Raw genomic sequence first — 23624 nt, forward strand, 5'->3', positions numbered from 1 at the left:
AAACATTAATTTCTTGACACACATAATTGGAAGTTAAAAAGACATAAATTCTTATTAGAATCATTACTTAAGTTTATAGGTCTTAGAATGTCTGTACTTCAAGGACATCGTATGGTTATCAGCAATGTTTCGGAGTTAACGGTGTCTGGAGTACTTACTGCTGTACATCAACTCCTAGATATCGGGAAATGCTGTATCTGTCCTTGTTTTCTCTTTCATCTCTTTCTTCTTGTCTCCCTCCTTTGACTCTGGGGTTCAGTGTGTTGACTGGGCTGTATGTAAAGTCTATATGTCCATCCTTAATCTTTAAAGTTGGCGTCCATCACTCTATAAACCAGTATTGTATTTCTAAAATCTTTCATCTATTGAATTTATATATATGTGTGTATGGGTGTGTGGGTGTACACATACATGTACCATATATATATATATATATATATATATATGCATATACATCATGGGTAAGGATTTATATTAACACAAATAAAAAATTAGAATTTTTTGCAGTTACAGTCAAGATGTGTGTTTTCAGGGTTTCAATAATACCTTAAATCTGATTGTGGTATCGGGCACTCTTTAGAAGATTACTAAAGTTTATAGTCATTATTATAATAAAGCATTTATTAACATGATCCACTTAAAAAGTTAGCATAAGATACAAACAGAAAAATGTTACATGTATTTAAGATTATACACAATGTTTGAAAGATAAATATGTTTTTGGTTTTTGGTTTTCTAAAATATGGGAATTGTTTCTTAATATACATATTTTTACTGAATTTATCTCCTTTTCCATCAAACAGAACAATGTCAAAAGTGTTTAAAGTAACTACTGTTTGTAAGACTAGTCTCATTGTATTAATGAGCTTTCTAGAGCAAGGCTTAAAGTATTATGTTTAGCTTTTGGGTGTAGATTAATTTGGCCTATTGGAAACCTTACATATTGTTTTGGTTAAATAATGAAGCCTAAATTAGTATTAAACTCAATTTAAATGCAAGTGTAGAATTGTCTCCCTGCTTTTACTTCAAGTTTTCAAAAATCTGGGGACATGTGCATATCTAAACTTTTACAAAGCTTTATTGCTGAATTTTTTCCCTAAATTTAAACATTTCCTAGACTCTTTCAGCTCCAAAACACATCTTGTTATATATATTAAAGTTATATTTGAAGTTTTATACAGAAAAGGCTGCTTTCATGTACCAAAGGCATTATAAAATTAAGGACATATGAATTGACAAAGATTCATTGTGAATTGTATGATAAATTGTTTGTTTGAAATGTTGGATTTATAATGCCATAAAATTATCAGGATTAAACTTGCCATTATCCCAAGTTTATCCATTTAGGAAGCATGATGGCCACGTGCCTTCTTGGTTTGGAGCTTATGTGGAGAGGCATGCTGGGTATCATCAGAAGAAGAAACAGCAACAACAAAAAGCCCCTTCATGAATGTTTCCCTGAAAATGTCCTCATTTCCTTTGGATATGTGGAATCTGATTTTTAAGAAAGCTTCAAATTACCAAATATCGCATGCCTTCTTTTGCTGGAAAAAAAGTATAAATGGGAAATAACATAACAGGTTACTTAATAAAAATAAACCAGATACAAAATCTTGCCTTGTATTTACAGACAAATTTTAATGGAATATTTCATGGTCCAACACAAATATCAGACCCAATGGCACTAATTCTTGTACAGCCTTTGGCTTACCCTGTATAACAAAATCTGTTATTTAAAGTAGACTACAAAATATCTCATGATAAGTGAACTTCCAAAGACACAAAGAAAATCTTCCATAAATTTAAAAGCTTATCTCAAATTCTTATTGTTATAAGCTTGGGGTGTATATATGGTTAATTGCATTATCTTAGGTAGTTGGAATATATCGGTTAGAGTATAGAAATAAAAATGAAGCTTGTTTTAGATATTTTTGCTTCTGTTCCTAGTCAACATTAGTAAACACAAATAAGTGGATGTCAAATTACTTTTACAAAATTTTGAATGTTGGCAATCTCAAGCAAAATTCTTTTCGTCAGCGACACTTTTTTAACCCTTAGTCAGCATATTACAAGGTTCATACATTTCAAGGAGTAATGATTAAATGTTATATCAGAAAGATAACATTTTTAGTAGCTCTCATTTATTTAAAAAAAAGTTCCCTCTAGAAATTTACAAGAAAATTGTATGTCATTGAGAAAACTTCAAATAGATGGATATAAAATGCAATTGAGAAAAGGTATTCAAAATAATGTGTTTGGCATAACAGAATGTGCTTCACAACACCTTTTGTAATTTTTCACTAGAGAAAAGAAAGTTTATTTCCAATGTCTGAGTTTAAGCCTAAAATACAGTAAATGAAGAAAAAGTTCAGTAATGTCCAGCAGATAACTAAAATTCAAATTTTATTATTTTCATATTTATCAGACATCTTTTTCTGAGGAGACTTTACTGAAAGGGTGGAGTGAGGTGGGAACCCTGTAGGCATGTTTAGGAGTGTTGTACATGACATATTTGAAGCGCCACTCAGTACACATTGAATACTTTGTAAGTATATAGGCATGTCAACATGCAAGTGTCATGTACTTAATATTACAATATGCATTTTGTTTTGTGTAAATGTTCATGATAAGAGTAGATTCGATAATTGTGTTTTGTTTTCTGTGCGATCTGCTTCATTTTGGTGGATTTTCTTTACAGCACAGAATACATTTGAGTGCTGTCATAAGTATACCCTTCCAAAAGATACGGATTTCATGTCAGGTAAATAGAACACATTATTTTTGAAGCTACATTAGTGGGAACGCCTGCATTTCTGGACACAGTTTTCAGAGATAAGTCTTTAAATTTTTTTTTTAACACGGCAAACTTGTTGCAAAGGTTGTTTGCACTGAAATATTTACGATAAGAATGGAGCTATCTTTAAGAAATATTTACGGTTACATAAAAAGCCAAACAACCGTTTGACAAATATTGATGTGAACTGAATGTGAAGAAGAGATTAACCATTCCAGACTCAGAAGTCCATAGTTCACTACCCAATCGCATCATTGAATCAATCGACAACACGTACAGCGAGTACAGCGAAGTAAGTTTGTAAAAAGATTAAAATGTTACATATTTATAAGGAGCAATATTCCTAGCTTTGAAAAGCTTCTAGATTGCTTTTTGTTCTATTTATGACATTCAGTCAACACATGGGAACCACAGAGAAAAGCAAAGCGGAGAAAGATAACAACTGTTTACATTTGTACTTGTCTTTAACCGATTAGTGACTACTGCTTCCAACCGTGACATTTTATTGCGCGTGACTTTCACTATCAGCAAATATAAAAACATGTCTACGAGGATCATGTACAAGGGAAAGCATCTAAAGAAAGAAAGCATTTGAGGTTTGACAGTACTGTGTGTTCGTGTAATGCTGCATTTCATGCTGCGCTTAAAAGTCCGTGTAGGGATCGCTACTGCTTTGACCCTGGATGTGGGAAAAGTGCTTAAGTGCTGAGTCCTGGAAGATTTTTCTTGTGCCTCTGCAATTGTCACTTCTCTTTTAACTGAACATCTTTGAAATATACATCATATTTCCAAGGGGGTATAGTGTTTTCTTTACAACTTTTTCACATTTGGGCCCATTTTCTCCAAAATAATCACATTTCTTATATATATAATATATATGATCATATATATTACATATACATATATGGAAACGATGTTGAAGACTAAAACAAATGATATTTATAACATAACTATGTAACACAAGACATCTTACTTTAATTTTAAGCGTATTTTACAGATTCACCATCAGTATTTAATAAATTTATGTAATCTATTTTTTTCCTGAAGGAAAATATGCTAAAATGGCATTTTATTTTAACATATTTAAATTACATTATTGAAAAGTCCCTATCATGCCTAGGTAGAAAAAGTGGGCTTCTGAGGCAATATTTTGAATTATTGGGGTTATTTGTTCATAAGGAGGCAGTTTTCAAATACTTAATTTTCATTTATATAGATAATACTTCTCTGGAAATTAAATCGTATACATGATTTGTACGTAAAATACAGCACTGGATCTGAAGAAATTCTTACACATTAAAAATAAAATGGAATGTCAGATTGGATTGCAAACTGCTGCCATCAAATTACTTCTAAAAAGTTACAATTACATAACAGCAAAACATTAACGAGGCATGGAAAGGACTGTCCCCACCAAAGTTTCATAGGTTACCTATGTGCAGCTAAGGATAGAGAAGCTAAAGAAACGCATGTCCACACACCATAGAATACACTACAAGAAGTTGGCTTTTGAGATTTCCCAGGGAGTGGGGAGTGCATTGTTATGAAGGTCGTAAAATGGTGCTTCCTGGGATATCCTGTAAATATTTACTTCCGCTATTTATATCGAAGTATCATAGCCCATGTTAAAAGTGAGAGAGGTAGAAGAATTATTGTAAGTATGCATGGCAGAGAATTACCAGCTATATCCAATACTATTGCATTCAGTAGTAATCTCAGTACACAAAAATGCTGATGCTTTTAGAACCCATTCACATATACCATCCCCTTCAAGTCTCATGATTATCTTGCTATGCTCAATCCACTGCCTTTGGAAGGGTATATCGAAGTGCAAAGGGCATGTTTGGGTTGTGATAGGGAGACAAAAGGAAATATACAGAGGAAGATCTCATTAAAACATAAGTGACTTTAAGTACTAAATGTACCTTACGTTCTTTGAATACATTTTACTCATAATCAAAGTATATTAATCTATTAAAGAACATACATTTCAAAGAAAGTTTAAGAAGGTCAAATTCGATTAGTTATGAATCAAAGATTAAAATCCATGTCTTTTCATCCTCTGCAGTAATGTTGAACACTAAACCAAGTAAGTGTCCTTTGTCACTTCAATAATTAAGTAAGAAAAAAAAATAAAACTTGCTGTAGTTAGTACTTTCACACATGTGAGGTGAATTAGCAAACTCTTGGGTGTCCTTTAAGAGTATATTAAAAACCCTTTGCATTAAATATCCAGCAATAGAATTAGAGATATTGCACTGAGTATATTTCAATATTGCCAATGTATATTTCAAAACAAATTATATTATCTACACTAAGATTTCCTCTTTCCCAGAATTCAAAATGCATATTATAATTACATGGGTTTCCAACATCCATACACAGCTAGTACAAGATACTTACATGTACATACAGTGTAGTTACCTATATTTTGCATAGTTTTTAGTGTGTACTTGGTGCCGCTTACCAAAAAGCATTACTTGTCAGTCATTTCCTTTAGGTTTTTCAATTATGTCAGTTGTGACCACTGAGTAATCATTTCATTGTCTGTACTCATTACAGATTACCGTCCATTAAAGGAAATAAAATTGGGCATTTTCAAAAGTTTTTTGGGACCAAAATATTATGGGAAAGCTACAGACTGATACAAAAAGTCTTTTTTCCCCCACCATTGGAAAAAGGTGTGAAATTCTCTATTTTTATCTTTTAAATTATAATTACATCGAAAGGGTGAGGAAGTGAAAGCATTTTCGATGTGCCCATTGGTAACACTTTGCAGTAAGTGGCACTAAATCACACGATAACTGCTATGTTACACGGAAGAGCCATGCTGTCAAACAGCTGCTGTACGTGTACCGATATGGCATCTCACTGCTGTTCAGTCATGAGTACATAGTTACAGGTGAGCCTGTCTTTTTACTTGAATATTTATATTTTTTTTTACAAGAAAACAACAAACAAAAACCCGAGCAAAACCAATGAGGTGTTAGCTTCTTTGCCATTGTCAGGAAAGTTGTTCTTCCTTTCTCTACTTGTTATTATGATTGGAAAGTTTCTATGAAGGACTGAACATCTTTAATGAGATCATCCGGTTTCTACATTAAATCCCAATATCAGGTTCCTTAAATTGCTTCTTGCAATTTCTGGTCAAAGAAAACAAGTTGGAATCTCTTTCTCTGTGTTTGTTTTCATCTTTCTTCTCTTCAGTACACGCACGCACACACACACACACACACACACACACACACACACACACACACACACACACCAATTTTCCAATGGGGTATTTTGTCATTACTTATAACATTTCCTTTTTTCTTATAGTCTTGGTAACCATTCTTCCCAGGACATTCAAAAAGGAAAAGAAGACAAGAAGAATGTTGGTTAGATCTGACTGCTGGAGGACAATCAGTGTGCACTGTAAACACGTCTGGCAGAGAGGAACGTCCTTTTGTAACGAATGGGTGCTCACAGTCTCTGAGCAGTGCACACATTCCAGTCACTGCGTGTCCTACCTACTGACCTCCCTTAGCAGAGACAGAGAGGCTCATGTGCATACAATTGCGCACATTTCAGGCTTCTCAGTTGACATGAGTCCAATTTAGAAATCTTACTTCATTTATTTTTTATTTGCTGGAATGGGGAATACCCACAGTTCTTCTAACTTGTTTCCTTCAGTGAAAACCAGATAACCTTTCAATACAGGAAAGTATAACTTCATCACTTTTTTTTCCATGTCAGGAAACGTCACTCAATCCAAATTAGCTACATTTAACTGAAAACAATTCGATTAGAGCCTACTAATTTTTATCTGCCAGTGATTTTCATTTTACAAACTCCAATGGGTTTGTGTATTCCTCAGAAGGGTTAAAAGAGTCAAAAGTCTTGAAATACAAACGATTTGGGGTTTCTAATTTTACAGCGTTATAAATAATGTTTGTGTTATTTAGGCAACAATTTTAGCAGTTGGAGCCAAGTAGAATATAGATGAAGGAGGATATAAATACAGCATCGATGAAGAGTAGCAATTTTGTAAATGTGTCCTGAATTAGGCTTTAAATAGCAATTGATGATGCCGTTATACAACGCACTTAGCAGTAAGGACCTTTCCATTCTGTACTAACGGGATGAATTTTGCTGTGTGGAGTCTTCCTAAAGATTATGCATGGAAAGATATGAGCAGTTTATAGACCTATTCTAGTTTCAATGTGTCTAGAGGCACCTACCTGATTCTCTCCAACTACCGTACTATATTAACAGATTATTGCATTTTTTCACAGATGGTATGGAGTGAACTGTAAAAACAAGCATGCAATCACATCAATGCAGACTTATTTCCTTAAAATGTCATACTGTATATGATTTATTATGTTAACACTCAACCACATCATATTATTTATGCTCTGTATATTTTGAAAAAGTGCTGCTTGACGGACATTGTCCTTTTTCTTTTATAAGAAATCAACAAGATAAATGCTATACAATTAAAAAAAAAGAAACTTAAAAATTCTAACATTGTCCTTAAATGTTTGATACTTTTCTGATAAATAATCTAATATACAGCACCCTTTGCCTTTCATTTGTTATTAACATAGGATAGTGTATTAAATCATTCTTGCTCCCCGCCCCCAAATAAGTTCCAAGGTATTTTTAAAACTCCACCATGCTGTTAGACATCACAAGTACAGCTACCATATCATAATTTTTGTTTTCTTCTTAAAGGTGCAATGCTTATAAGTGGGAAAATAATTTTTTTCATCTAACTGGATCTTTGTTCATTAACTTCCAATAAATGTAATAAAAAATATTCTACCAATGTTATATTTCATCCAAAGAAAGAAGATTTTGTATTGGCTTTGTGATATATTTAAGATTACAGAATTTTATAATAGTTCAATGTACCAAAAATTTAAAATAATCCAGAGAAAGAGACTTTCACCTTGGAGTTAGGAGCATGGCCTGGGTTCTCTATCACTCTCTGTTTCATAAGTTTGTACCTCATAGAATGCATAGACAGGAATTTAATACAAAGAATTAGCTCATTTATGCAGAAAAAATATCATAAACACTTCCTTTTTGGCAAATCAATGTAGGTAAGCAGCTCTGAAACCTGCCAAATGAAAATGTGTAAAGTTTTTTTTTAATTAAATCAAACTAAGAGTTGGTTTTTAGGTTATTATTCAACTGTGGTTGTGATTTAAAACCTGAGGCTGCGCACTGGTTGTTTAGCTTAAAATTACCTTTCCTTGTAACATTGTGCTTCCATTGTATAACAAATAAAATTAACAAGAACTACAAAAATTTGTTGTTGACAGTGCTAGGACATACAGACAAAAATACTAATACATGTTATCTACTTATAATATCAGTTTATGTAATATCTAAAGGGATATAATGAACGTTAGAAAATGCGTACTTATGACTGAATAACCTACAGCCAAAAAAGTTAAATATGTATCAAATAATGTTTAATTGGATTTATTATATGCACTATATACAGATACTAAAATGTCTCAAAATTGTGCCCTACTTCAGTTTTGTTTAGGCAGGTGAATCCATATGGAACAAATAAATTATAGAATCAAATAGAGAAATGAATGAAATCTTTATGATTCCCAAAGCAGTTAAATGTTTGTAATAATTTATTGGTAAATGAAGCTACAATAACCTAATGGTAGGATCTATATAATAGTATAAGGTGTCATGTCATGAGTATAATCAATACACATGGCGCCTGTATCAAACACTAAATTTTAAAGTAGCAACTTGATACAGTGTTACCAGTATAAACTCAAACATTCCAGAAAGTATACTACGGTGGTTTTCAGCTTGTGTTTTCTAGGGCGTATGTTTCTACAACATGTTACCTTTGAAGATAGACAGGTAGAAAACACTGTTTGTAAACCTCTAATCTTCGATTACGCTTAAACATAGTAGGTCATCACCTAATCCTGGGACTTGTGATAACTGTCCAATGGCAAACGACAAAGTCTGTGGCTTAATGGAAAATAAATGTGGGGGCGGGGCTCTGCATACATTTCTTCAATGTATAAAAACAACTCAGTATCATGATCCAGTGAGATGATTAACATTGTTAAGGCTGTATATTCAAGCACTGTATGTTAAAAGAGCAATGGTGTAAAATTTAGGCAATAAGAAATGTCCTGCATTATGGATGGTACAGTAATTAAAGAATGATGCTTTCAACTGCTGATTGCTGGTATACACTGGCTACTGAGAGCAGTACAGTATGGGTGTTAATAAAAGTAGTAGGAGAAGATGGTTGGAATGATTTTTGAGAGATGATTGCCAGTTTTCTCCAGCAGTCAGCCTGGTAGGTAAAACTCAGAACTTGGAGCCTGAATTTTAAATGAAATACTCTTTTTTCTCTTCGGCATTGACTTGGCTGCCTTCAGCATTGATAATGGCTGTGTCGGCATCTGGTGCGTCTTCGGCTCCTTTAGCTTCGTTTGTGAGATATGTTCCTGTGGATGGGGGAAGAAGGGTGTTAGTTCCGGGCATCTCACAAAATAACTAGCGTTAAGAAAAAAACTTGACCCAGCCTTGGTGAAATGGACAATATACTGAGAAGCAATAGAACCACACAATTCAAACATTTAAAATTCTAACTTCTTTTCTTATTCGAAGAGATTGTATTTCAAGCGAAACTGAGGCAGGAGGGAGACTGAAATGACCACTATGTAACTTTGATTCTTTAATGATGGATTGAATTTAGCTGAAACCATTAGGGTTCTTTGTTAAGATGCATATAGTTGACAATAGTCTTAAATCTTTTACCATGATTTATCATGTTTACTCACATCTGAACTTCCAAAACAAAGAATATGAAACAACATAAAAACCAATATGACAAAGAACACCAAAACCAGACAAAACAGGTCAAGAAAATAATAGACGTCTGCTTTGTATTAGCCAAATACTCCTGGGCATGAAAATCTCACTGAGCTAATGTATGTCAATAATGTTTAGATTGGAATATCATAAAAATGAAATTTCTAAAAATTTTACTTTGTTAAAATCATAATTTCCTGACTCATAAATCTCTCCCTCCCTCCCTCCCTCCCTCCCTCCCTCCCTCCCTCCGTGTCGCCCCCCTCTGTGTGTGTGTGTGTGTGTGTATATATATATATATATATATCTTTTAACCAAATAATCCAGTATTGAACCTCATTACTACAAATACATTGCTGTCCTTTTGTTCTCATTCAGCTTTCTGTTTTGTTTTGTTGGTTTGTTTCGTTTCATTTCATTTCAGAATTAGATTGGTGTTGTAAACCAATGTTTATTTAGACAATGGTCAAAATTTTCAAAATGAACCAGTTGTTAGTAGGAAGAATATAAAGTATACGCTTTTCTCTAACATTAAACTCCAACTATGAATGTCTGATTCATGGTGCATATTTTTTGCCATAATCTCGTGATTATTTTTTAATTTGCTGAAGTTTTTTAACTTACAAAGACAGAGTATGACTTACTAAGCATTATGATACAGAAAAAGTAAAATCTGCTTCTAATTTTGTAACTTAAATTATAATTTAAATTGATTTATAATTTAAACAGTTTTAAATTCATAACATAGACATTCAGCAATTAATAATGTCAGAAAACTTAAGGCAAAAATGAAATACAAAGAAATGTAAATATGATTACAGTGGCTTTTTTACAAATAAATATGGAGCAGACAAGTTTTATCAGAAGAATAAAATGGTACAGGCACTTCTACAGTGAGAGTGAAGGGTTGCCCTGAAGTCACTGGGTTTGACTTTCTTACCTTCCAATGCTGGGATAATATGCATCGTCGCATACCTGCCTTTCTACATGGTTGCTAGATTTACAAACTCAAATTTTTGCTTGCACGGCAGACATTTTACCCATTAACCATGTTTCCAACTTCATTGATTTCATTTTTATTATTAACCTTTCAATAATTTTTAAAATATTATGATTCCTACTTCAATTTACTCACTTCTCTATTGCTATTCATTTATATCTTTCAATAAAATTGTATAAGCAAGGTAAACCAAAATACTCAATCATAATTTATGTGTATTTGAAAGCTAACATAATCGTGAGGAGAATAAAACTAATATTTCTTTTTTATTATTGGATTTTTTAAATTTACATTTCAAATGTTATTCCCTTCCCCGGTTTCCCAGGCATAAGTCCCCTATCCCATTCCCCTCTCCTTCTTTCTTAAGGGTGTTTCCACTCCCTTCCCTGTATGTTTTTATTTACAAAAATATAGACATTTTTCCACTTTTAAAGGTAGCACAGCATTTACCTCATAGTAGAGTTAATAAAATTACTGTTAACCCATTAGAAATAACACTTATCACCCCTTCCCTGAGTTAGTATGGAGTTTACATCTGCAAATCCCTCTAATTGCATCCCTGCCTTCAATCACTCAAGAAACATACACCCTATATAATATGTCAAAATCAGTGTTTGCAAGATTTTTATCCAAACCAAGAGGGCTTTCTCTGACTGTTGCTCACCTTTATGTCTTGCCAGATATCGGCCAAGCAGGAATATGGAGCACAGGGTAACAAATACAACCACAGCCACTATGCCGCCTATGAGAGCATGGTCAGGGCCATTCTGACCAGCCAGAGAATTGGGATCTGCAAGAGAATGAAAAGTGGTGCTTTAGTCAGTTACTTTCTCCTGAAATACAGATCTGGAGCCAGAGGGGTCCTTTCAAAAGAGCATGTTTCTATTAGAATGAATTTGTATTGAAATGTATTGTGTCAATCGTTCAGTCAACAAACATTGGTTGTGTGGCTACAGTGCAAAGAACACCTGGAGATAGAAGATTGAACAAGTTAATAACTTCTACCATGGAGTTTATAGTTTAAGGAAAATATGACATGAATTAAATATATATATATATATAAGCTTTTGATGTTACATGTTTTTACTTAGTATACACATTTGGAAGAATAAATGTATATGTGAACCTCTTTAATATATATATACATATATGTTTACTCATGATATAGAAAATTCATAGGTAAATTTTAAAAAAGATCATTACGATGGAAAATCTGGAGTCTAGTACAATAATTTGCTATTAATGATTACACAAATAATATTTAAAGCTATTAAAATTGATGATTGCTCTTAAGATAAATCCTTGGGAGGATCAAAGTTTAAGTCCAGATAATCATAACAAATAATTTCATCAGAGAGAACTGAGAAGGAGAGAGCAGGATGATTTTGGAGAGAAGAGTCAGAATCTGGTGGAGTAATATAGTGTGGTGACAGGCTTGCACAACCGTGAAATGTCACTAGGAGGCGAAACATGAATAAACATTGAGAATGAAATGTTCATTGGATTTGTATTTTTCCAAACAATGATTGGAAAGGACTATCAAGAACCTTTACATTCTGCTGTTAGTACGATTTTATTGGAAAGAGGTAACCAGCAAAGGATAAAAAGATAAAAAAAATGTAGATGTTTAGATAAGCAAATGTTTGAAAATTGCCATTTATGAAAGTCGCATGGCAAGGAACAAAACCCAACGAAACTTTGACTTAAGAAAATACATTAAGGCTCTGCTCTCTGGCAAAGGTCAGCTTCCTCTCCCAACTGTCGTCTTGCAAAGATCCCCATGTACTTCCTGATATTTTATAGGCAGGATTCAGAGGGCAACAAATAAGTTACGGCTGGCACTAATGCTTTCAAAATCTCAAAGAGTGGCTGTAGAGACCGGTACCTGGCAAATAGATTTAGGAGTGCGATATTTAATGGAACCAGTGTCCTGTCAAAGAATCATAACCAAACGAAAATAACAACCTGGGTTTAAAAGTTCGAACAATCTATAGACACCAAAAACGTGTGAAAGGAAGAAATGGAATATAAAAGCTGAATTGTGCCGATGACGGTCCTGGTTTACAGCGCCTGCTCCTAATGCATCCTGGCATAGGCCCTTCCAGGTTGAAAGCAAAGAGAAAACCGTATCGTCAAAGCTGAAGGATCTTGTGATTCTAGTCTGACACGCTGTCGTGAGTGGTTTCCCCTTAGCTCGTATGTAGGAACAATGATAATTAAAGAGTGGATACCACGCCTGTATTATGGAGAATGTGCTGTGAAGTGCTTGAACGATCCCTCAGGAGGGTACGAAGACCTCAACTTTGAAAACCAACTCCACAATCTGCCAATAAGCTACCTTTAGCATTTTATACAGATTTGAATTTCTATATATTTGTAGCAATCCCTGCTCACCTTAAAAAAAAAAGAACAAAATGAAAAGAGAAGACATTTTCGCTCCACTCCGACATCAAAGTTCATAATCTGTATTCTGCATTTCACCATCAGAATTTTGTAGATTCAAGATGTCTCAATTTCTTTCGTGATTTTTACCTTTATGTCATGAGTCGCTTCTTTTTTTCTTTTTTCTTTTTTTTTTTACTTTATACTATGGTCTTGTTACATTCTCTTCAATCCTTGAGTTATCTTACATTAATTCTTTGAAATCTTTTCAAGAATTTTATTTATTCCTTTAAGATTTTTGTATATTCTGCTATCTTTCCCTTGGAGACTTACATTATCCTTCATTTTCTTCATGTTGCTTATATCACTTTACAGATATTTGCATATCGTATATTAGTCAGTGATTTGCCCTATTTTATAGAGCATGTTTCAGTAGAGAATATCTAGTTTTTCAATGAGCTGTAAGGTGTGACCATGTGCTTAGGTTTGATTTTGGTGAGCTCAATAGTGAAGCCTTGACGTCCTTACTCGTGGTTGCAGTCAAAGCTGGAGAAACCTTTAATGTTCGGATTTTCTGTTTAGAATGCTAACTTTATAAGCAGTATTATACTTTATAAATAACTCCCCTTCCCTTTTCTGTCATTTGCAGTCTTCTCAACCATAGGCCAGTCTTAAAATTTTATGTAATATTGTCTAACTTTTGCCTCATGACATAAAGGCTTATGGCTAACAATGTAAAATACTACATCATAACAAAAGATAACCACAGTAACCTATATTATCATCTTAACAATTTACAAGAGTCACATGTATAATTCATTTTATGTAATGTATACTAATTTATTAACGAGTTTTAGAACAGGCCCTTAGACTTTAGTAGTCCAGGAGGCCTTAGCACAATTAATGCCATTTAGAGGCACCTTTTTTAGAGCCTAGTCAGTAGGCCCCGATACTTTCCAAATTGGTAGCAAAAATTTAATCCATCAAAGATCTAATCCATAGTCTTAGTATCTGGAAGAGTCCTTGAGTGTACCAACCTTGCTTTTTGGTCCCTGAAAGTTTGCTTTCTCTAACTGTTCTTGCTAACTGAAGTGTCTCAAATGGGATGTGGTTTCTTTTGTGCATAAAAGGCAAAGAATGGGGAGGCTATATGATTTTGGCAAGTTCACTGTATGCCAGCAAATTACGATTTCCTTTTTTTAAATTTATTTTTAAATTACTTTTTAAAAATTCTTTAATCTCATTTACAGTCCAGTCGTTTCCCCCCTCCTGGTTCACCCTTTGACTGTTCCACATCCCATATCTCCCCCTTCTCATCTCCAAAAGGATATTCCCCACCCTCCCCACCCTCCCACTACTACCCCACAAGCTCTCTCCACTGTGGTCTCCTGTGGTCTCAAGTCTCTTGAGGGTTAGGTGCATCTTCTCTCACTGAATTAACTCAAATAAATCAGTAGCCTTCCTTTATACAAATGATAAATGGGCTGAGAAGGAAATTAGGGAAAAAACACCCTTCACAATAGCCTCAAAAATATAAAATATCTTGGGGTAACTCTAACCAAGCATGTGAAAGATCGATATGACAATAACTTCAAGTCTCTCAGGAAAGAAATTGAAGATTTCAGAAAATGGAGAGATCTCCCATGCTCATGACTTGGCAGAATTGAGATAGTAAAAATGGCCATCCTACCAAAAGCAGTCTACAGAGGCAACACAATTCCCATCAAAATCCCAACACAATTCTTCAAAGACATGGAGAGAGCAATTCTCAAATTCATCTGTAAAACATAAAATCCAGAATAGCAAAAACAATTCATAACAATAGAACTTCTGGGGCAATCACTAACCCTGACCTCAACCTGTACTACAGAACAATAGTGATAAAAACTTCGTGGTATTAGTACAGAACACAGGTTGACCAATGAAATAGAATTGAAGATCCAGAAATAGCACCACACACCTATGGACACTTGATCTTTGACAAAGAAGCCAAAAATATACAATGGGAAAAAAAGGCATCTTTGATAAATGGTGCTGCTGTAAGGAATAGATAGTTCCTAGGGAGTGTGTACCCTGAGATGCTGCCTCCTGTCAACTCCTGATGCCTCCACCCAAACCAGAAAACTAGATCATTAGGGTACTTTCCACATAGGACATCTAGGGGAAACAAGCCAAAAATGATGGTATCTTGGGTCCAACTGAGATCTCACCAACCACCTAGTTTAAATCTGTTTGGTTGTATTTACTATGTGTCACTTTATGTTTCTTGGTTGGAAAAAGTTTTAAAATAGAAGGGGCCACCCCAGGAATATGTCAGTCACTGTCCCGCAATAGCACATGACTTCTTGCAGACTGACATCTGCCTCGCAGCCCTTCTAGCAGCAACTGTGGCTGTGGAGGCTGCTGTTGCTCTGGTGACACCAGGGGTGGGGGGCTTCCAGGCAGCAATGGTGGAATGGCTTCCCACAGCCTAAGGAAGGTTTTGCAGATGAGGACAGTTATGATATCCATGAAAATGTCTATAGCCTCTGTGAAATCCATCGGTCCTCTTCTGTAGGACACTGGCCCGTTTTGGTTCAGGCCATCTGAAACCTGGTAGCTGTTATATCTCAGCAACCATAGCCGGTTTGGCTCTCTTGACCAGGGTCTTTCTATGGTGTGGTGTCTCATCTGGCTTAAGACATCTGCCTTTTTGTTTGGAACATTAATCTTTTCAGCTCAGTGACATTGCTGGCCGAAACCCACACCTCCACCTCTGAGGTGCACCAGAGGAAACTATCCTTTGCTCTTCTGCTCCTAGAGTGTTTGCTCACGGTTCTGACAGCTTCATCACTTAAAGTCTGAGATTTTTGGATCTTAAACAAGATTTTGCAAAGGGGATCTTGTCTGGGCATTGGGTAGTTGGCAAAGGCTAGCAGCTTATCTTCAAAAAGGCTTGATCCTGTTTCTAACAGTTGGCAGGCATTTTTTTGTAGACCCTTGCCATTATCCATGCTAATAAATGAAGCTTTAAAAAACAGACTTTAGACTGCCCTGCACTCTGGAGAGGCCCTCCTGAGGGGGACACAAGAGGGGTGGATATCTAACACCCAAATAATGCATTACCTGGCACTTTGTCTGGTCCATCCCAGTATCTGATTCTGTAAAACTTTAGCCATTGAACTAGCCAGCCTCGTGCTAGATGATACTGTGATAGGGCCTCTCAATGACTTCCTGAAAGTGACTGATGCAATCCAATATGGCAGACTGAACAGATGTCCTGCTACAAGAAGTAAAGCAGGTTCCAAATACTGATGGGATGTTGTGTTTACGATGTAATCAGGTATGACAGTTCCACATTTGTCACCTTGGACAAGACAGTACTGGCCTAGCCCCTCAGTAAAGGGTTTCATCACAAAGGGCTGAACTTCTGGCACTATCCCAGAGATTGCACTGCAGGAGACCTAGTGATGAACCATCTGACTGTCTTCTGTAGCGCCCTTCAGCTGGGTATGGTGGATACATGGGGTAACACTAATGATCTCTTCTGGAGGAGTGTGCAGACCACAGGGTATTTGCGTTTCCATATTGTCTCCAGGCTCTGGGTTGCCAGGTTGGAACTTATAGATATACTCAGACATGGGTGAGGGAGTAGCCTCTTGCACTCTGTGATGAACAGTCTTCTGAGTTTGTCGATGGCCCTATAAGGACTTGAAGAGGGAATGTTTAGTAATTTGTCTTATGAACTTCTCAAGGGAATTTTGTGTTTCCTCTTTAAGGGCTTCTACTTGTTTACCTGTGTTCTCCTGTATTTCTTTATGGGAGTTATTTATGTCCTTCTTAAAGTCCTCTATCATCATGAAATGTGATTTTAAATCCAAATATTGTTTTTCTGGTGTGTTTGGATATCCAGTATTTGCTTTGGTGAGAGAACTGGGCTCTGATGATGTCAAGTAGTCTTGGTTTCTGTTACTTAGGTTCCTGTACTTGCCTCTCGTCATCAGGTTGTCTCTGGTGTTAGCTTGTCTTGCTGTCTCCAACAGTGGCTTGACCCTCCTGTGGGCCTGTGTGTCAGCACTCCTGCAGACCTGTTTTCTTTCAGCTGGACCTGGGAACAGAGATCTGCTTCTGGGTTTGTGTGACCTGAAGCTTGGCGCAGAAGAGCTGGTCTTACCTCTGCTCTCAGGTGTGTAGGCGCTCCTGGCGACTGGCGCAGAAGACTCCTGGCGACTGGTGCAGAAGACTCCTGGCGACTGGTGCAGAAGACTCCTGGCGACTGGTGCAGAAGACTCCTGGCGACTGGTGCAGAAGACTCCTGGCGACTTGGCGCAGAAGACTCCTGGCGACTGGTGCAGAAGAGCCGGTCTTACCTCTGCTCTCCGGTGTGTAGGCGCTCCTGGCGACTGGTGCAGAAGACTCCTAGCGACTTGGCGCAGAAGACTCCTGGCGACTTAGCGCAGAAGAGCTGGTCTTTCCTCTGCTCTCAGGTGTGTAGGCACTCCTGGCGACTTGGCGCAGAAGACTCCTGACGACTGGTTTTTGGTTCTCAGTGCAGGAAGAAACCAGAAAGGTCCTGCCCCTGACTGCTTCTAGGTCCCTGTGCCCAAAAGCAGGTTCCTCTTGGGTCAGAAATGTGGGCAGAACTTCTCAACATGCAGTATACCTGGTCCTTAAGATAGCAACAGGTAAGAGGTTGGCCCGGTTATCATTAGTCTCAAACACTTTTAGTTAGTTTTCTTTGCCTGAACTAGGACAACTTTGAACTTGAAGGATCATTATCAGAACTCAGGGAGAGGAGCAACCCAAATCTAGGAATGTACTTTTGGGGGAGTTTCTTGGTAACTGTTGAGTTGAAATTTAAAGGTTCATCATTTCCTTTCCATTATGACTTGGTGTCTTACCAGTTATGGATCCCTTATAACTTTGGGATAGTCTTCCGCAGCACTAATTATTATCCCCCTCCAATTACCTTTATAATTAATGCAGAATATTGCAGGTCTCATCTCAAGAAAACAAATACAGGTGTAGCATGTTGATTTAAATATTTTAATGATAATTTAGATATGGAGCTTCTTTATATCTCTCCTGCCAAAAATATGTTTAAAACTTGACATTCACTATGAATTATTGGATTTGCTTTTTATTTCACTATCATCTGTTAGACTAAAAGTCTCTCCATAATTTCTATTCTTAGCAACTAAAGTAAGAGGATGAGGATCAGGTGAGTACCATATGAGCAATACAGGGATAATGCATAATTTAAATGGATAAATCCCAGCAAGGATGTCTTATACAGCCTTCAATTCATCTCCTACTGTCAGAGAAATAAAAGATAAAGTGTAGCCTTCCACAGTTCTTTATAGATACCTAAATTTGCATTATTATTCAAATAAATACATCATCTATCCTTAAAGATAATTATTTGTCCTCAAGTGTTAGCTCATGATTTTCCAAAGGTAGTCTGTGACCATGGAAGTGGGTAAATGCCACCAGACTTTGCTGTGTTGCATTAAAATTATCGTCCACCAGCAATGGATAGAGAACAGGAAATAGAAGCTACGAGTTTAAAGATTTCTGAGATTAACATCTTTTTACAGTGGGTTTTGATGCTTTTAGAATAAAATATTCTAAAGAGAAACTTATGTCAAATGATATTTATGATAAGTAATTCTTGATATTAAAATGTGGATGATCACATTACACTATAAATTTATTTGAAATTACAGTCTGGAAAAGTCATAAACTATAAAGTCCTATTTGCAAAATCATGGCTGGGCATGATGTGCTTAGTTTCACATGTCTTTAAAACAAATACAGCACTGCAAACACGTATGGGTTTCTAAATCCACCATGTTCCATGTTTAAAAATAAGCAGGATAAATTAAAATTAAAGTACAGCATGAGATAAGTCTAAAGTGTTAGGTCAAGAGGATGTGGGAGACCAGGTTTCATGCATCTCTACTTCAGACAGGATTAGAACCTGTGTGCTGGATACATTGAGCTTCTCAGATTCAGTAAACTGCTTTTGGTAATGCCAACTAGTCTTTCATTAAGGCTCACTACCTCAATCACTAGAATACCAAAGGACTAATGGAGAACTAGAGAGGCCCAACAAGCAGCTGAAAGGGTCAGATGCAGATACTTAAAGCCAACCAATGACAGAAACCAGGATCCTCTGTGGTTGAATTAGGAAAAGACTGGAAGAAGCTGAGGAGTAGGGCAGTCCCTTGGAAGGACCAGCAGTCTCAACTAACCTGGTTCCCTGAGACCTCTCATACACAGAGTCACCAAACAGGTAGCATACATTGGCTGATCTGAGGCTCCTGACACATATACAACAGAGGACTGCCTGGTCTGTCCTCAGTGAGAGAAAATGCACCTAACCCTCAAGAGACTTGCGGCCCCAGGGAGTGGGGAGGCCTGGTGGGTTGGAGTGTGGGGACAAACTCTTGGATATGCCTGAAGAAGAATGAGATGATGAATTGTCTGAGGGTGAACCGGGAGAGGGATAATGACTGGACTGTAAAAATGATTCAATAATAATAATAATAATAATAATAATAATTTATTCCAATTTGTGATGACTTTATAATCCTAGGTGTTGAGACAACCAATGACCATACCATTATGAAACCCCATTTGTCCCTACCCCAGAGGGCACTGATTGTCTAAATTTCTGCAGTTAGAGGACAGGAGGCTCTTGAACCACTTACTGTCTATGTTAGAATTTTACCTGCTTTGACACTGCACAGTTTCAATGTAAGTAGCCACAGATGATATGATTTGATCAATGGACTGTTCTCATTGTGTCTAGAGAACGCTATGTTATTTTGGTATGCCAAGACTGCTGGCCCTTACAATCTTCCCGGTACCTCTTTGGTGACCGTTCCAAAGCTGTGGGCGTTCAGTGATGTGGATGTCCATTCTGGGCCAACATTCCAGTGACAATGATTTTCTGTGTTTTGACAACTTGTGTGATTTTCTGTTTTTGCCAGATTTTTAATCTCAGGCTTAGAATATAAATAACTCTTATCATATAAGAACAACAAAGGCAAATGTATGAACGCCCATGAAACAACATAAAAAGTATCTAAAAATAAACATTACATAAATATTAGAACCATGTTGAAAAAACTGATGGGATAAGATGCGTAGAGGGAAAATAATAGCCTCCCCTTAAATGAGTCACTTAGCACTTTTGACATTGCGATGGCAACGGAGTACCATGGTAAATGGCTGAGGAGTCGAAAGATGGGAAAGTATTAATAACAGAGTATGACAGTGTTGCAAATAACCTGATGGAAGTTTGTATGGGTAGGATTGAACGGGAGGGTATATTTTGTTGAGTTTTAAATCATTCAGGCCATAGATTATGAATGTATGTTTTGTTCAATTCACTCAAGCTGTTGACTAAGCGACTCACAATAATTTTAGATGCAAAACTGGATAAACTATGGGACCCCTTTGTGAAGTAATATTTGTAACATTTACCAGTAATTATTCAATTCAGTTTCAGATGGCTCAGCTTCTGCCCACTTTGGAAAGATTTGGCGGAGGTCTGGGGTGGGTTTGCATCCTTCCTCATGATGCATTTTCAGATGTCTGTCCATCTTCAGATGTCTGTCCATCTTCAGTGACCTCCTGCTAGGCTTGCTTCATCCTACACCACATTCTCTCTCTTTCTCCTTATGCAAATTCCAGGTCTAAGTGATTATTTCAACCACCTCACTTTCAGCAAACTATTTAGTTCAAGAGCTTATCCCTAGGCATTAATTCCTATCTTAAGTACGATCATCCTTGAAGATGCAAATTTTCATGAATTTAAAGGTTTTACCATGTATTTGTAATGCAACCTCAACAGTTTTACTCACTTCTAAGAACCAAGCAAATCAAGCTAGTGGTAGGATAGTATTAAATTCTTATGCTGAAAATCAAAACAACCCTGAGATTTCACCTCACACCAGTGAGAATGGCTAAGATCAAAAACTCAGGTGACAGCAAATGCTGGCGAGCATGTGGAGAAAGAGGAACACTCCTCCATTGTTGGTGGGATTGCAGACTGGTACAACCATTCTGGAAATCATTCTGGAGGTTCCTCAGAAAATTGGACATTGAACTACCTGAGGATCCAGCTATATCTCTCATGGGCATATACCCAAAAGATGCCCCAACATATAACAAAGACACATGCTCCACTATGTTCATCGCAGCCTTATTTATAATAGCCAGAAGCTGGAAAGAACCCAGATGCCCTTCAACAGAGGAATGGATACAGAAAATGTGGTACATCTACACAATGGAATATTACTCAGCTATCAAAAACAATGACTTTATGAAATTCGTAGGCAAATGGATGGAACTGGCAAATATCATCCTGAGTGAGGTAACTCAATCACAGAAAAACACACATGGTATGCACTCATTGATAAGTGGCTATTAGCCCAAATGCTTGAATTGCCCTAGATGCGCAGAACACATGAAACTCAAGTCGGATGATCAAAATGTGAATGCTTCACTCCTTCTTTAAAAGGGGAACAAGGATATCCTTGGCAGGGGATAGGGAGGCAAAGTTTAAAACAGAGGCAGAAGGAATACCCATTCAGAGCCAGCCCCACATGTGGCCCATATATATACAGCCACCCAATTAGACAAGATGGGTGAAGCAAAGAAGTGCAGGCCGACAGGAGCCGGATGTAGATCTCTCCTGAGAGACACAGCCAGAATACAGCAAATACAGAGGCGAATGCCAGCAGCAAACCACTGAACTGAGAACGGGACCCCCGTTGAAGGAATCAGAGAAATGACTGGAAGAGCTTGAAGGGGCTTGAGACCCCATATGAACAACAATGCCAAGCAATCAGAGCTTCCAGGGACTAAGCCACTACCCAAATACTACACATGAACTGACCCTCGGCTCCAACCTCATAGGTAACAATGGATAGCCTAGTAAGATCACCAGTGGAAAGGGAAGCCCTTGGTCCTGCTAAGACTGAACCCTCAGTGAACGTGATTGTTGGGGGGAGGGTGGTAATGGGGAGATGTTGGCCTGGAAACCGGGAAAAGGAATAACAATCGGAATGTAAATAAGAAATACTCAAGTTAATAAAGAAAAAAATTCTTATGCTGAATTCCAAAGAGATTTATGTATCAGTGTACTGTCCTGAGAGCTAAAGTATTTATTGCCCTTTTCTGATATTAAATCATAGTAATACTTCTATTTGCAATGCTTCGAAAGTTATGTTAATATGACTCATCAGAATGTTCATTTAATTATTGTTCATTATAGGTTGATTTTAAATGTAAATATGCATTTCCTATGTACTTACAACCCTATGTTCCCCTCTCTAAAAAGAATGATGTTTCACAAAGAGGCTCATCATGTTAAAAAATAAGGAATAATTATATATTGTTATAGATAAAATACATTATTATTTGGCACTATATGGAATTCATAAAAAATAAAGTCCCTAAAAAACTGTGTTCTTTTTTTTTTACAAAGGGCTATTTATTATTTTCTAATTTAACTTGCAATTGTGCTTTCTGACAAAGTGCTTGAGATAAGCTTCTAAAGAAAAAACATAATTTTTGCACACATAGTTTACACTTAATCTCAGAAACAGTGTCAGAGTCAGGAATGGTGCCAGATGCCTATAATTCCAGTAGCTAGGTGGAAACAGGAAGTTTATCCGGGCTACAAAGGAAAGAACCTATCTCAAAAACAGAACAAAGAAAAGAAAACTATATATGACTTTAAGTTTGTGAATTCTGTATTGATACTACATTATGCAGCAGATTTTCACCATTAGACAAAGTAAGTCTTAGGAATATATACACTAGCCTTTTTCTTCTTTTTCCTTTTTAAAATTTATTATTCATTTCATTTGTTTCCATTTCAAATGTTATTTCTATTCCCGGTCTCCCCTCCGCGAACCCCCCACATTTGCTTACAAGCTGATTTCCACATCAAACTACTATAAGGGAAATTTCCAGTGTTAGTCAGTATTCTATCACTATCAGAAAATAGCTGAGATAATGATTTTATGAAGAGGAAAGGTTAATTCTCGAGCATGGCTTTAAAACTTCTATTAAGTTGGAGGAGATTCCTTGCTCTATGCTGTGGAGGCAAAGGCAGAATATGTGGGCTGGAAAAAGAGTCCTTCACTTATTCAGGCTTTACACTGGAAACGTGCACAGCTTCTGGGTAGTCCTTCCCTAGGAGCCAAATCTATACACAAGACACCTTAAGGCATTACACACCCAAAGTGTTACATATCTATGCGTTTCTCTATATTAGACTTCCTATCCAGAGGGATTGTGACAGTCATTATAAATTCACTATTATTATTATTATTATTATTATTATTAATTTCACTGAATTTCAGAGCAACACGGTGGTTAGCTTCTATATGATTGATTTTGGGCTTTTTAAGACAATGAAATTCAGAAAATATTCTACTACAATCTATACTAATTTCACACACACAGGTGTCCTTTCTCTCTCTAAGTATGGCACATTCTTAACATTTTTGTGTGAGTTGTCATCTTAATAATAGAACAATTAACTTCATTAACTCTCCCTCATAACAGGAATATTCTGGGGCACAGATAAGATATAGA

The 23624-nt window shown here is 36.4% G+C and overlaps 1 protein-coding gene across 8 annotated transcripts in view; it reads right to left on the bottom strand.

The window, feature by feature from the left end:
- Window positions 1–1613: 1613 nt before the first annotated feature.
- The window catches only part of Cadm2 (cell adhesion molecule 2), a 977017-nt gene continuing 955006 nt past the window's right edge, over window positions 1614–23624 (bottom strand). For 4 of the 8 annotated variants that reach the window (XM_087576478.1, XM_087576477.1, XM_087576481.1 and 1 more), the window contains 2 exons: window positions 11311–11436; window positions 7129–9279 (listed from right to left, as the gene is read on the bottom strand). In XM_087576478.1, the coding sequence (XP_087432604.1) occupies window positions 9161–9279; window positions 11311–11436 (245 nt within the window). In that variant the 3' untranslated portion in view covers window positions 7129–9160. Of the gene's footprint in view, window positions 9280–11310; window positions 11437–23624 lie in introns of all 8 variants that reach the window. The other 4 variants (XM_087576479.1, XM_087576482.1, XM_087576483.1 and 1 more) reach the window with 2 other exon arrangements.

The sequence above is a fragment of the Rattus norvegicus genome, chromosome 11, assembly GCF_021556685.1.
Source record: "Rattus norvegicus strain SHRSP/BbbUtx chromosome 11, alternate assembly SHRSP_T2T, whole genome shotgun sequence".
In the NCBI taxonomy this organism is placed as follows: Eukaryota; Metazoa; Chordata; class Mammalia; order Rodentia; family Muridae; genus Rattus; species Rattus norvegicus.